The following is a 13805-nucleotide window of genomic DNA, read 5'->3' on the forward strand; positions in this document are numbered from 1 at the left end:
GAAGAGATCGATGTCAGCAGCACTGTGGGCTGCATCTGCAGTGCCCACAGTGCTGCTCACCGAAAATGAACCCCTCAATTCCCTGCAATACCCTGCCAATACTCTGCAATACCTGCCAATACTCTGCAATACCCGCCAATACTCTGCAATACTCTGCAATACCCGCCAATACTCTGCAATACCTGCCAATACTCTGCAATACTCTCCAATACCCGCGAATACTCTGCAATACCTGCCAATACTCTGCAATACCCGCCAATACTCTGCAATACCCGCCAATACTCTGCAATACCCTGCCAATACTCTGCAATACCCGCCAATACTCTGCAATACCCGCCAATACACTGCACTGCACACCAACACTCTGCAATACCCTGCCAATACTCTGCAATACCCTGCCAATACTCTGCAATGCCCTACCAATACTCTGCAATACCCTGCTGATACTCTGCCATAAATTGCCATACCCAGCCATACTTGGAGATACCCTGCAATACCCAGTCATACTCGGAGATACCCAGCCATACTCGGAGAAAACTTGCAATACCCAGCCATACTCGGTGATACCCTGCAATACCCAGCCATATTCGGTGATACCCTGCAATACCCAGCCAGCCGTCATATGATGTCCTTGAGTTTGTGCGGGGATATCTGAATGATGGGTGTAGCTACAGGCTTCATTCAGATATCAGCTTTTTCAGCCGGCGATTCCCTACACGATAAGAACAATCATTGCGGCTGTTCCACTGCTTGATCGTTCTTACAGGAGGCGAGAGGGGACAACCCCTCCCCTCCCGCTGTCCTCCGGTGCTTCTACCAACTCGCCAATACTATCAAGGCCAGAATCTTTTTTTTTATTATTTTTTTTTTTTTCAGACTTCCCAGCCTAGAGGTGAGATGTGGGGTCTTATTGACCCTATAAATATCAAAGAATAATATATGTATTAGAAGGGACTAGGCGCTACCAGTAATGACTAAAAAGAGGTGTGTGCATATATGTGTGTAGGCATAAGTATGAATACACATACAGCACCACCAACTAAAAAAACTTTTTTTTTAGTTGGTGGTGCTGTATGTGTATTCATACTTATGCCTACACACATATATGCACACACCTCTTTTTAGTCATTACTGGTAGCGCCTAGCCCCTTCTAATACATATATTATCCTTTGATATTTATTACAACTCGCAAACCTTTTTAGGACTGTGAGGTATAGGGGTGGCGACACCGTTTCTTATCGCTCTGTCGGTTTGTGCCATTTCTTGCTAGTACCTCTATAGCACAGTTTGGTTCTGTGTGACCTGTGTTTATTCTTATTGACCCTATATCTCACTGTAAAGAGGACCTGTCATGCCATATTCCTATTACAAGGGATGTTTACATTCCTTGTAATAGGAATAAAAGTGATCAAAAAATTTATTTTTGGGGAAAAAAAATTCAAACTAAAATAAATAAAGTAAAATGAACAATAATAAAAAAAAAATTTAAAGCGCCCTGTCCCCATGTGCTCGCATGCAGAAGCGAACACATACATAAGTCCCGCCCACATATGAAAACGGTGTTCAAATCACACATGTGAGGTATCACTGCGAACGTTAGAGCGAGAGCAATAATTCTAGCCCTAGACCTCCTCTGTAACTCAAAACATGTAACCAGTAAAAAAATGTAAAGCGTTGCCTATGGGGATTTTTAGGTAGCGATGTTTGGCACCATTCCACGAGCCTGTGCAATTTTGAAGAGTGACTTGTTAGGTATCTATTTACTCGGCGTAACTTCATCTTTAACATTATGCAAAAACATTGGGCTAACCTTACTGTTTTGTTTTTGTTTTTTTAAGCACAAAACTGTTTTTTTTTCCCAAAAAAAAGTTCGAAAAATTGCTGCGCAAATACCGTGTAAGATAAAAAGTTGCAACGACCACCATTGTATTCTCTAGGGTCTTTGTTAAAAAAAAATATAATGTAATAATGTAATACATTACATAATGTAATGTAAATATAATATAATTTTGGGGTTCTATGTAATTTTCTAGCAAATAAATTCTGATTTTTACATGTAGGAGAGAAATGTCAGAATTGTCCTGGTTGCTCCAGAACACCTGATGGTGCTCCCTGCATGTTGGGCCTCTATATGTGGCCACACTGTGTAAAAGTCTCACACATGTGGTATCGCCATACTCGGTAGTAATAGCAGAATGTGTTTTGGGGTGTAATTTGTGGTATGCATATGCTGTGTGTGAGAAATAAACTGATATTATGACAATTTTGTGAAAAAAAAAGGAAAAAAAATCTTGATTTTGCAAAGAATTGTGGAAAAAAATGATAACTTCAAAAAACTCATCATGCCTCTTACTAAATACCTTGGAATGTCTTCTTTCCAAAAAGGGGTCATGTGGGGGGTATTTGTACTTTTCTGGCATGTTAGGGTCTCAAGAAATGAGATAGGCCGTCAGTACTTCAGGTGTGATCAATTTTCAGATATTGGCACCATAGCTTTTGGACTCTATAACTTTCAGAAAAACCAAATAATATACACCAATTTGTACTTATATTTACCAAAGATAAGTAGTAGTATAAATTTTTGCCAAAATTTATGATGAAAAATTACTAATCTGCTCAATTTTATAACAGAAACAAAGAAAAATTCATTTTTTTTACATAATTTTCTGTCTTTTTTCTTTTATAGCACAAAAAATAAAAAACCCAGCGGTGATTAAATACCACCAAAAGAAAGCTCTATTTGTATGAAAAAAGGGACAAAAATGTAATATGGGTACAGTGTTGCATGACTGAGTAATTGTCATTCAAAATGTGAGAGCACCGAAAACTGAAAATTGGTCTGGTTAAGATGGGGTGCCCAGTGGTCAAGTGGTTAGTATATTAACTCCTGTACCCCAATTACTAAGCTTTGGAGCAACTGCACTCTGAAAAGTTGACATTCTATATGCCTTTAGTGAACTGACCCCCGTACCTCACTTACTAAGCTCTTGAGCAACTGTACTTTATAACAGTGCATTTGCCTTTAGTAAACCAAGCCCTATGTCTTTCCCATGCACTTCTATTGCTGAGTGTTCACAAGTCCTTGAAGAGATAGTGCAGATATGAAAAGTGCCTTTAGAAAGAAGTGTGAGTTTCCTGTGAGGAGGGAGGCGGCACACATTTGAGGAGGAGATGAAGGCAGCATGCCTGGAGTTAATGAGCTGTGTGCTCAGTGCTCAGTGTGCTCAGTGCTGGAGCCCAGGGGTGTGTCTGTAGTGTAGACACTATTTGCATTGAAGAAAACTTCCTGGTTGTGTACAGGTGACTAGAAGAGAGAGGAGGAGGAGGAGTGTGAGAGGAGCAGAGCCTGATAAGAGGGCGCCAGGACGAGCCTGTACATTCAGTGAGGACTGAGGAGAGGACGGGGAGGTGTGCTCTTCTACACAGTGCCCACACCGACAGGAGAGCCAAGGAGCAGTGCCAGTCTCAGGAGCAGTGCCAGTCTCAGGAGCAGTGCCAGTCTCAGGAGTATGAGCTGAGCCTGTTATGTTTTCTCTCCATACATCACTCTGAACTTCATTGCTGGGACCCCCTACTACAAGGTGACCATGAGTGAGATGTCCAGCTTCCTCCACATTGGGGACATCCTCTCCCTGTACGCTGAGGGATCGGTGTGCGGCTTTATCAGCACCCTGGGGTGAGTATGAGTGATGAGAGAGACAGAGATGAATGGAGGATGACTGCACACAGCATTTGAATAGGATTAGGTGAGGACATAGGAACAGAGCTGGGTGTGGGCAGCGTATGGGGGCAAGACAGTGTGTGTAAGTTCCTAGAAGTAGTCCTTCTCACCCCATGGCACACACAAGCTTCTTCTATCACCCTGCTTCCTTCTAATGATGGCAAGGTGTCCTGTACTGGAACATTCTGCAACATGCTGAGGTTTGCGCAAAAAAGACGCCACTGGTTCACACTACGCCCAAAAAGTCGCTTCTGGATGCCGCTACCTCGCACCCTTTCCCTGCCAGAGACTTTTTTTGCATTTTTTTTGCACTCATGCTTATACAAATGTCATTTTAGGCCTGGAAATTACATAGCTTTCAGAAAACGTATTTTTTATGTCACACAATATTAACGCAGAGGTTTAGGAAAGGCAACGTTCTATTAAAATATACACTAAAGTTAATTTTAGGGCACACAAATGCAATAAATGTGCGTTTACATTCATACGTGCGTATATATGTGGGGGGCCTCAAATATTTTGTGGGGGGGGGATTTTATGTGCTTGGGTATCACTTTAAGGCTAGGTTCCCACTGCTGTGGGGCAAATCTACTGCGCATCCTCGCATCGCATGTCTCCTGGCTGCAGTTCACACTGTCCTATGCGAACTGCTGGGAGTGTCAGTTAAAAGTTAATGACACCCCCAAATCAGTTTGCATATTGCAGTGCGATCTGCAAACTCGCACAGGAATCAATCCCATTCTGCTGCGGACCAAAAAAAGGGTCCTGTTTGACTTTGGTCCAAATGCGATGCAAATTCAGCCATACTATCTGTATGGCTGAAATCGCATTGCACAGAGATCGCATGTGATTTGCACTGCAGTGCAGTGCGAATCACATCCGATCTTGGATATCGCAGCAGTGTGAACCCTGTCTAACATTTTTTTTCCCACATAGGGGACTTTTTGTTGATATCTTTTTGGTGACAGGTTCTCTTTCTCTTTTAGACCCTGGTTGTCTCCCTGGTGTTCCACTGAATTTAATGCAATGCAGATCGCATTGCATTACATTCCTTCCCAGATATGCTGCAGATCGCATTGCATTACATTCCTTCCTGGGTATGCTGCAGATCGCATTGCATTACATTCCTTCCCGGGTATGCTGGCCGTAGACCCCGAGAGGCAGACCTGGATGTGACGTCAACTACGTCACTTCCCAGTTCAGCATCAAGGAAGCAAGGAGGGCAGGATCTGCTATGTTGGTCCCAAGCCCATAGATGGGCATGCAGAACCCCGGATACATGGCAGGGGCACATTACTGGGGGTGTGTGGAAATGCTTCCATTTGACAGATGGGGGTCTGCTTGTCATATTTATATACAATCCCTGTGGGTGTAGTTACCATGGCTTGTGTGTAAAACTCTCTGTTGTCAGGTCCATATGATGTACGGACCTGGCAGCGAACATTTTAAAGCACAGAGCACTACTTTTTTTTTTTTTTTCTAAATCTCAAGTTTAGGTATGGCTTTTGTTACATTGGGTCAGTGTGGACCATTGTAGGTATATACCTATATACCATACCTGTAGGATCCCTGGAGAAGCTGGAAATCACTGTAATAGGCACCATTATTACAGTGATTGCCACTGGCTTCAGCGTCCCATGCCCAGCTGCTTATTATTATTATTATTATTATTATACAGGATTTATATAGCACCAACAGTTTGCGCAGCGCTTTACAACATCGGGGAAAACAGTACATATACAATAAAATTCAGTACATGAGGGATCAGAAGGCCCTGTGTGTTAGAGCTTAAAATCTAGAAGGGTGGGTCAAGTGGAACAAAGGGTAGTAGCTGTGGGGGATGATCAGATAGACAAAATGAAAATACAGTTGTTAGGTGTGGGTAGGATAAGCTTCTCTGAAGAGAGGGGTTTTCAGGGATCGTATAAAAGCTAATAGAGTAGGAGATAGACGGACAGATTGGTGGACCAAGCCTAAGCAGGACTTTTCCAGGTCTTTTCCAGAGCCTTTAAAAGCCTATGGAACGCCTTACCCCAAAGTAGCCCAGGAGCCTTTTCCAAAATCACACTGCACTGTGCTGCATTGATGTGAACTGGCACCATCGAAAACCATGCGATTTCCCTTGTCATGCAAGCCTGTGAGACCCAAGACGCATCTGAAATCGCACCAGGCCTCGGTGAAAACTTGAGTTTATCCGCTTGGTAGGGTGGTAACGCAATGATTTCCACCTCATCCGATCAAAGAACGCTTTGCATTCATTGAGATAATATCTGTAACAAGCAGGCAACTTAGCAGCAGGGCAGCCACTCAACATGGGACCAGGCTAGTAGTGGTGCCTGTTATAGTGCAGCTTTCACAGGGGTTGGACAAGTATGGCACATACATTATACATACACACACATACATACACTAAAGAGGAAGTTCTACTTTATACTCCCCCTTTTACTTTTGCCATTTTTTTGGGATGGGGAGGTTTGTGGGTACCTGGTTTTGACAGGTACCTGCTCAACATCCGGTCGGATCACCATGCCACTACCACCAGAAGTTCTCCCCACTGCACGCAAACTTGTGGGACAGGCCCCTGAAGGCTGTGGGATCTTCCAAAAAGCACAGCACAGGTCACACACATGTGCAGTGGGAAGCTGCAGGGAATAACAGAGCGAAGGATCCGAACAACATGCCTGGATGAGGACGGCGCTGGATCCCTGCACAGGTAAGCGTCCTTTTATTAAATAGGTAGTAAAGCCCGCTGTGTGATTTTTACCTGCAGGTAAGCCTATAATAAGGCTTACTTGTAGGTAGAATGAATATCTCCTAAATGTGCACCGTTTAGGAGATATTCACCCTGGATGGAGCCAGTGAGGTCACTGGCGCATGTGCTCTGAAGGTCGGGCATACCATGTTGGACCTTCAGAGCTTTGTGCCGAAACCAAGGGCTATTGCGCACATGTGCGGGAGTGATGTCATTGCACCTTCGGCCACTCACAGTGCTAAAGCTCACAAATCCGTAAGAAAGACAGGGGGGAAATCCCAGCCCTCCCAGCGTAACAACACGCCACTGGAGGGCCTTACTCTAAGGCAGTGATGGTGAACCTTGGCACCCCAGATGTTTTGGAAGTACATTTCCCATGATGCTCCACCACACTGCAAAGTGCAGGAGCATCATGGGAAATGTAGTTCCAAAACATATGGGGTGCCAAGATTCGCTGCTCTAAGGTAAGCGTTTCATATTGGATGCAACAGGTGTTTTTTTTTTTTTTTTTTTTTTTAACTCTGCCGTGGTTCACTACTGCTTAAAAGTCAGCAGCGATAGTATTTGTAGCTGTGGTCTTTTATTTCTTTTTTCAAACAGTGAGAAGATCCTCTTTAAACTTGATACACACAGATCGAAATTTGGTTCTGCAGAGACTGGACGAATTTTGATCTCTGTGTCGCCCTCCCTCTTTGTCAGAAGCCGATTGGTAGAGCAACTACCCCACTGTCAGAATACAGTGGCACAGCAGAGAGGATTCCACCATCAAACTCCCTTGTGTGGATGCGGGAATATTTTTTATTTTTTTTGTTAGCCTGACAAAAAAAACAAAAAACGATGTATGTATACCCAGATTTACATTGGTCCGAGCTGGTTTAGTGTAACAATGCACAAAAAAGAAAAAATCCCTGGAATACAGCTTTAACTCCATTAAAATGTCACAGTGTGACATTTCCTTCACTTGTATGCGTCTCGGCTGAGCTGTGGTGAGCAGAAATGCAAAGCGAAATAGAGCTGCCAGTGAGCTGTGGGGCAGGATGAAAAAATGCTTTGGACATGTTGCAAATGCCTTTGCTGCAACTCACACAAAGGCTGTGTTAAAGTGTGAACAGGGCACTTAGTAAACAATTGTTTTCTGTGTGCCCTTGCGGAGAGCCGAAGTTTTCTGGAGCAGGGTATGTGAACAAGGCCTAAAAGTATAAATAATGGTTAAAGTTTTTTTCAGATTTGGATAGGGTAGTGATAGAACCACTGTCAGGTTTCTACTGCTGTCTGTATCCACGTTAGAGGCACTCACTCTCTAATTGTCTTGATCTTCAATTTCATTGGGAGTGAAAGTGAGGGTAGATCCAAAATTTTGCGTTGCAACCAGTACAGGAATAAGGGGGAAATCTTCTAATGGGGACACTTATTCTTGCGACAACTGTCTAAGGCCCTGTTCGCACCTGAGCAATTTTCTGCTTGTAGCTCTAAAATACTCAGCAAGCCAAATCCCATTCATTTCAATGACCTCTGTTCACATATGAGCGTTCATTCACATGAAGGAAATGCCTGTCGCTCAAAGAAGTACAGGAGCTTCTTTTTGTCAGATTACAAGCATTTTTGGCCCCAAAGACTTAGAAAAAAATGCTGGAAAAAGCGTGACTTTAGCGTTTTGTTGCACATTTCTGCTCAAACTGGAGCTCTCTTCCCGTCATTTCCTCCCCATCTCCTACCCCTAGTGCTTTGCATTGCCTAAACAAAAATGCCTGAAGCTGGAAAACGCTTGTAATACACTTCTAAAAGTGCTCAAAAAGTAAAAAGAAAAACAAAAACCTAAAAGGTGCTACGCTCGGGTGAGGACGGAGCCTTGGTGCCGGATCACACAGGTGCGACCTGTCAGGTGCACTCCATGCATCACAATGGAACCGTTCTAATAGGAGCGACTCAAGTTGGGGCAACTTTGGAGCGGCTTGCATTGACTTCTATACAGTAGTGGTTCTGCAAGCCACGCTAAAGTCGCATTGTATGCAGCGGCTTCAGAATCGGAGGAGAATTGGGCGACTTTGAAGCCACCCCTGTGTGAACCCGGCACTTAGAGTAGATTTTCTTCTCTTTTGGAAAAATTCCCCTCACTTCCTGTTGAGTTTACAGAAAAAGAATTGAGAGGGATATCACTGTAATAAGAAAGAGATGGCAGAAAAAATTTACAGCAGTTTAGTCCTCTCCTCAATCCAAAATTATTTAAAAAGCGTGGGCATTATATATATACTTTATGAGGTTGAACTTGTCCACGGAATCTCTTTCAGGTTCTCGGCTGCATCAGTTCTGACATTACAAGTCAGTGAGAACACTGAATAAATGTTTCAGGGCTCCTGCGCACATACTGTACAAACGTCACATTTAGATTCATATAGAATTATTTTTTTTGGTACGGATCTAAATGCAGTTCTATGATAGCCAATGCGTCCAGTGGGCACAGAGACCTTAGCAGCATATTCAGGGTGTTGCAATCAGATCTGTAAAAACAAAATGCCCAAATCTCGCGTTGCAATTTTGGAGTAGTGTAGATGCAGAAGTGCTTAAATGTATGTAAACATGCGTGCATATACACCTACATTTATTCTAGTGGCTAGGCGAATTATTATTCTAGCCATCAGAATGAATTTACACTTGTATACGTCTAAGCATTGCTTGTGAATAAACGTGGGACCTTTACATTGCAAAATCTGGCATTGTCAGGCATATTTCAATTACATTAACACAAGTCTGCAAGGCTATCAATTGTCCAGATATCCCAGTACACACTTGGTGATATCAGAAAAGTTTTAAAACTCTGAAAAAAGTAAAGATTGCGCTAAAGTTTCTAAAACTATATTGGCGCTGACAAGCTTTACCAAGGGTCTTTTTTTTTTTGTGCCCTTTCACACTGATCAGTTTTTCTTCCATTTTTGCCTTACCAAAAGCAGAAGAAAAATACATGACCATTAAATCCTGTGGAACTCCTCACCCCAATCAGTTGGATTTTTAGAAGTCCTGTATGTTGTGTTTTTGGTGTGGTTAAAAAAAAAAAAGCACCAGAACACACCTCCTAATTGAAATTAATGAAAAATGCCCCAAAAACGCACGCTTGGTTGTATTATATTTTTTTATTTCAAAATGTTCTCAAATACATACCATAGTCTTAGGCCCCTTTCACACTGGCGGGGGGCCGTATGTCTGTTTTTCATCCATCCATTTTCGGATGAAAAACGGACATACATGTATCCCTATGGGATAGCGGATGTCAGCGGATGAACATCAGTCTCCGCTATGATTCAAAACTAATGACGGAGGAAATCCTTATTTTTCCATCTGTCTGTGGATTGGATGAAAACGGACAGACGGTCCATTTTTATCCAACCCACCCATAGAGGAAAGCGGAGATCTAACTGGTCCTTCTCTGCATCTCTAGTCATCCACCGGCTCAGCGGGAATCAACGGAGCGATCCCCGCTGAGCATCAGATGGCTGGATACGGACCCTCCCAGGATCCACACATGTGAAAGGGGCCCTACAAATCAAATGTGAAACATATGTATGGTAAGTGTAAACAATAAAACAACGTTGCATAACTGAAACATCAGAATAGACTATACTACACTTTCCTTTTTAACGCCGTAAGCAAAAAACACAAAGCATAACCATCACAATTTACAGTTACTCCCATATTTGAGAGTTCTTATTTAAAAAAAAAAAAAGAGATGAAAAAGAATGGACAGAAAGAATATGGTTTCCTTTTTGGTGCTATTTTTTAAGTCATGTCCATTTTTCACAGGCGCAAAATGCACTGGAAACGCATATGCATTTTTAACATGTTTTTGCAATGGAGCAGTGTGAAAGAGCCCTTAAAGTTTGAGGGTTCTTCTTTTGTTAGGCTAGGCCAACAATGGGAAATGATTACTCCTATTGCAAGGATTTTTCTCACTTAGATCATTACTCATTTAGAGGTGCTCCCAAACAAGAAAGTGTATAGATGCAGTGCACATTTTAGGAGATGAGGATTCTCTTTCTCCATAGAAAAGTGAACAATTTGCATTTGGTTGCACAGAGACACTCCAAATGTTGGAAGATCTCCATGTACTACAAACCTTCAGAAGCTTTGGTATTGCCCTGTAGTTACATCCTGCACGGTCCAATAGTCTCCTGATTCGTGCAACCAGTTTAGAGCCAGTCACATTCCTTGAAGCTATTGGGCCAAGGATTGGCTCTCCTTACTGTAAACACGGCTGGACTGTTCAAACCTGCTGACATAGAAGGTAGAAAACAATGAGAATGTTATGTCCTGCTGCTATCCAGCAGCAAGGGATTATTACCGTCCATGGTGGTGTTGTGTTGTGTTTATGTGTCGGTGTATTGGGTAGATATAACTGGAAGCTGATTGGACCAGATTTTGCACTCTCCAGTTTTAGTAAATCAACCCCCTAAGTTCTTATGACAAGGGATGTTCAGAACAACCGGTGTCAGTAGCAAAGTAATGGGGAGCACAAATGAATTTGCCATTTAGTGCTGGTTCACACTTGTGCGACAGGTGTGATTCCTTTTTAATCAGATTTTCATGGGAGATATGTAGGATGACATAAAAATTATTTGGTAAATCTGCCCCTTACTTTTTATATCCACTCAAACTGGAGAGTGCAACTCTGGTGCAGCTCTGCGTGGTAGCCAATCCGCTTGTAACTTCAGCTTGTTCAGTTAAACTTTGACAAAAAAAAATGGTTTCTGTGCACCAGATTTTGCATTTTCCAGCTTTAGTAAGTCAGCCCCATTACATTCAAGGGTTCTTATCAATGCGAGTCAGCACAGTGTGACTTTGTAAAAGGTTCCTATGCTACATTGGTGCGATTTATAGTCAGATTTGGCCCTATAGACAGTCACATCCAAATCACATCTCAGCACTGTGAACCAAGCACTAGCGGTTCTTTGAACATTTTCTTTTATAGATGTGTTTGCCCAGGAGCATTGTTTTGAGTTCACAAAACCTTTTGATATATTTTTAAACTTTTCAAGAAGGTGGATTTTTTGGCCCTCCCCAAAAAACATATTAGATGATGTTTGCTTTCTTGTGAAAGTAATAAGAGACATTGGACTCATAAGACTTTGATGTTCTTGCTGGTTCAGTTACACATTGATCTCTCAGTTTGGGTGAGCCTACTTCTTGGTGGACACCTCATTTTGTGGGGAGCCTCTAAACCCAAGCTATCAGACAACTAGCTAGAGCAGTGTTTCTCAACTCCAGCCCTCAAGGCGCCCCAACAGGTCATGTTTTCAGTATTTCCCTGTTGTGGTAATTACTAAGGCATTGAAACTGATCAAATCACCTGTGCAAAATAATGGAAAGCCTGAAAACATGACTTGTTGGGGCACCTTGAGGACTGGAGTTTAGAAACACTGAGCTAGAGAGTGCAAAATCTGGTGCAGTTGGGCTTCCGTTTTTTTTTTTTGTCAAAGCTTAATTGAACAAGCTGAAGTTAGAAGCCGATTGGCTACCATGCACAGTTGCATCAGATTTTGCGCTCTGCAGTTTTAGTAAATCAACCCCAATGACTTTTGTCATCTTTTGTGCCCAGCGCCTCATTTCTACCCTTTCTTTATCATAATGATACAGGCAAATACAGGCATACCCCACTTTTATGTACACAATGGGCTTTATTTACTAAAGCTGGAAAGTGCAAAATCAGGCTCACTTCTGCCTAGAAACCAATGAGCTTCTAACCCCAGCTCGTTCAGTTAAGCTTTGGTAATAAAACCTAGAAGCTCGTTGGTTTCTATGCAGAAGTGAGCCTGATTTTGCACTTTCTAGCTTTAGTAAATAAACTCCATTGTGTACTTATACAGGCATACCCCACTTTTAAGTATAGTACACATACCAGAGTTTTGTTTTGTAGTGGAATATTGTGGATGACACTAAATGGAGACGGAGTCACACTTTAATGGAGTCAGTAGATAAATACAATAAGAATGTGTGTTGGAAAGTGTGTAGGTGTTAACAGACTGCAGTGTGGCCGCACAGTGAGTAAACAATGAGTATTTTGCCAGTATTAGGATAGAGTACTGCGCAGTGAGTTTAAAGGGTGCGGTGCCATTAAACATACTTTAGAGCAGACCTATAAAACAGTATCTTGCATATATTTGCACTTATATGTAATGCTTTGCATATCTATCAGTTACCAGCATCATGTATGATAATATACTAAACACACATCAATGCTTGTCTCAATGCATATGCTTTACATTGTAGCCGCTAAATCTCTAGAAATACTTGTCCCACTGGTCTTGCTGGACTAATTCCCTACAGGTTTAAATAGTTTACTGGATAACTGAAGTCTATCTTTTTCAGTGGTAATGACATGGAGGTAATTTAGAAAGGCATTAGTTCAGATTTAGTATGTGCAACGTGCCCAGCACTAAAATAATAGTAAAAAATAAAAATAAAAAATATTTAAAATACGTGTATCTTCCTTGGTTATTTGACTAAAGTAAAAGTGTCAAATAATCAGCACATATGCGAAATAAAAAACAAATCATGTGTTTAAAAATGAGGACACATTATCAAATTGTCCAGGGGGTTAATTAAGCCCTGGAGCTATTTGTGGGATAATTAGGGAAGAGCAGATTTTTTTTTATCATACATATTAGTTCAGATTTAGCAGATACAGGTATAGACAGATCGGGTGACTCAAAGCCAAAAGAACTTCTTCTGAAAAACCGTGCCTGATTTGTAGATAACCAAGCAAACGAGAGTGAACATGTTGCCTGACCAATCTGATTAAAGATGCCATATTTGAATGCAGGTTAGAAAATGCTGCTGAAGGTTTCATTACTATCATTTGTTCAGGTAAAGTGTCCCCAAATTGCCAGCACTAACAATAAATGGAAGAGAAGCTTATAAAAAGGAGGGACGGCTAGCATCAGGTCTGAAAATAAGAGACAATACAACTATTTAGCCTTTTAGCTTTTTAGTTTCAAAGGTAAAAAAAATACAGGCTATAAATGGTAGAAACGTGGTAGATTTCAAGGGCTTGTTAGCAAATTGATGAGAAAATTCAATGTTAAAAAGCCCATGGTCTCGGAAGATTTTGTCTTTATATGTATGTAGGGGCATTCCTACAAAGCCTGTAATTTTGCCATGGTGCTCATGGAAACCTTAGATTGTAATTACGCTTCCTTTGTTTTGTGAACTTGGCTAAAAAGTGTCTGAATTCGTATTCTGAATCTTCAGTGCTATATGGCATGGCTGAAGCATGCTGCTTTAGGAGTGCAAGTGCCAGGCACCACAATATTTCCCATAGGGCTTGGCATCTTGCCGTTAAG

The 13805-nt window shown here is 41.8% G+C and overlaps 1 protein-coding gene across 3 annotated transcripts in view; it reads left to right on the top strand.

Moving 5' to 3' along the window:
- Positions 1 to 3289: 3289 nt before the first annotated feature.
- The window catches only part of ITPR3 (inositol 1,4,5-trisphosphate receptor type 3), a 406280-nt gene continuing 395764 nt past the window's right edge, over positions 3290 to 13805 (top strand). For all 3 annotated transcript variants that reach the window (XM_077481406.1, XM_077481407.1, XM_077481408.1), the window contains exon 1: positions 3290 to 3677. In XM_077481406.1, the coding sequence (XP_077337532.1) occupies positions 3589 to 3677 (89 nt within the window). In that variant the 5' untranslated portion in view covers positions 3290 to 3588. The remainder of the gene's footprint in view (positions 3678 to 13805) is intronic.

This window comes from Lithobates pipiens, unplaced genomic scaffold (assembly GCF_037356315.1).
Source record: "Lithobates pipiens isolate NorthernLeopardFrog02 unplaced genomic scaffold, aLitPip1_a1.2 Scaffold_16, whole genome shotgun sequence".
Classification (NCBI taxonomy): Eukaryota; Metazoa; Chordata; class Amphibia; order Anura; family Ranidae; genus Lithobates; species Lithobates pipiens.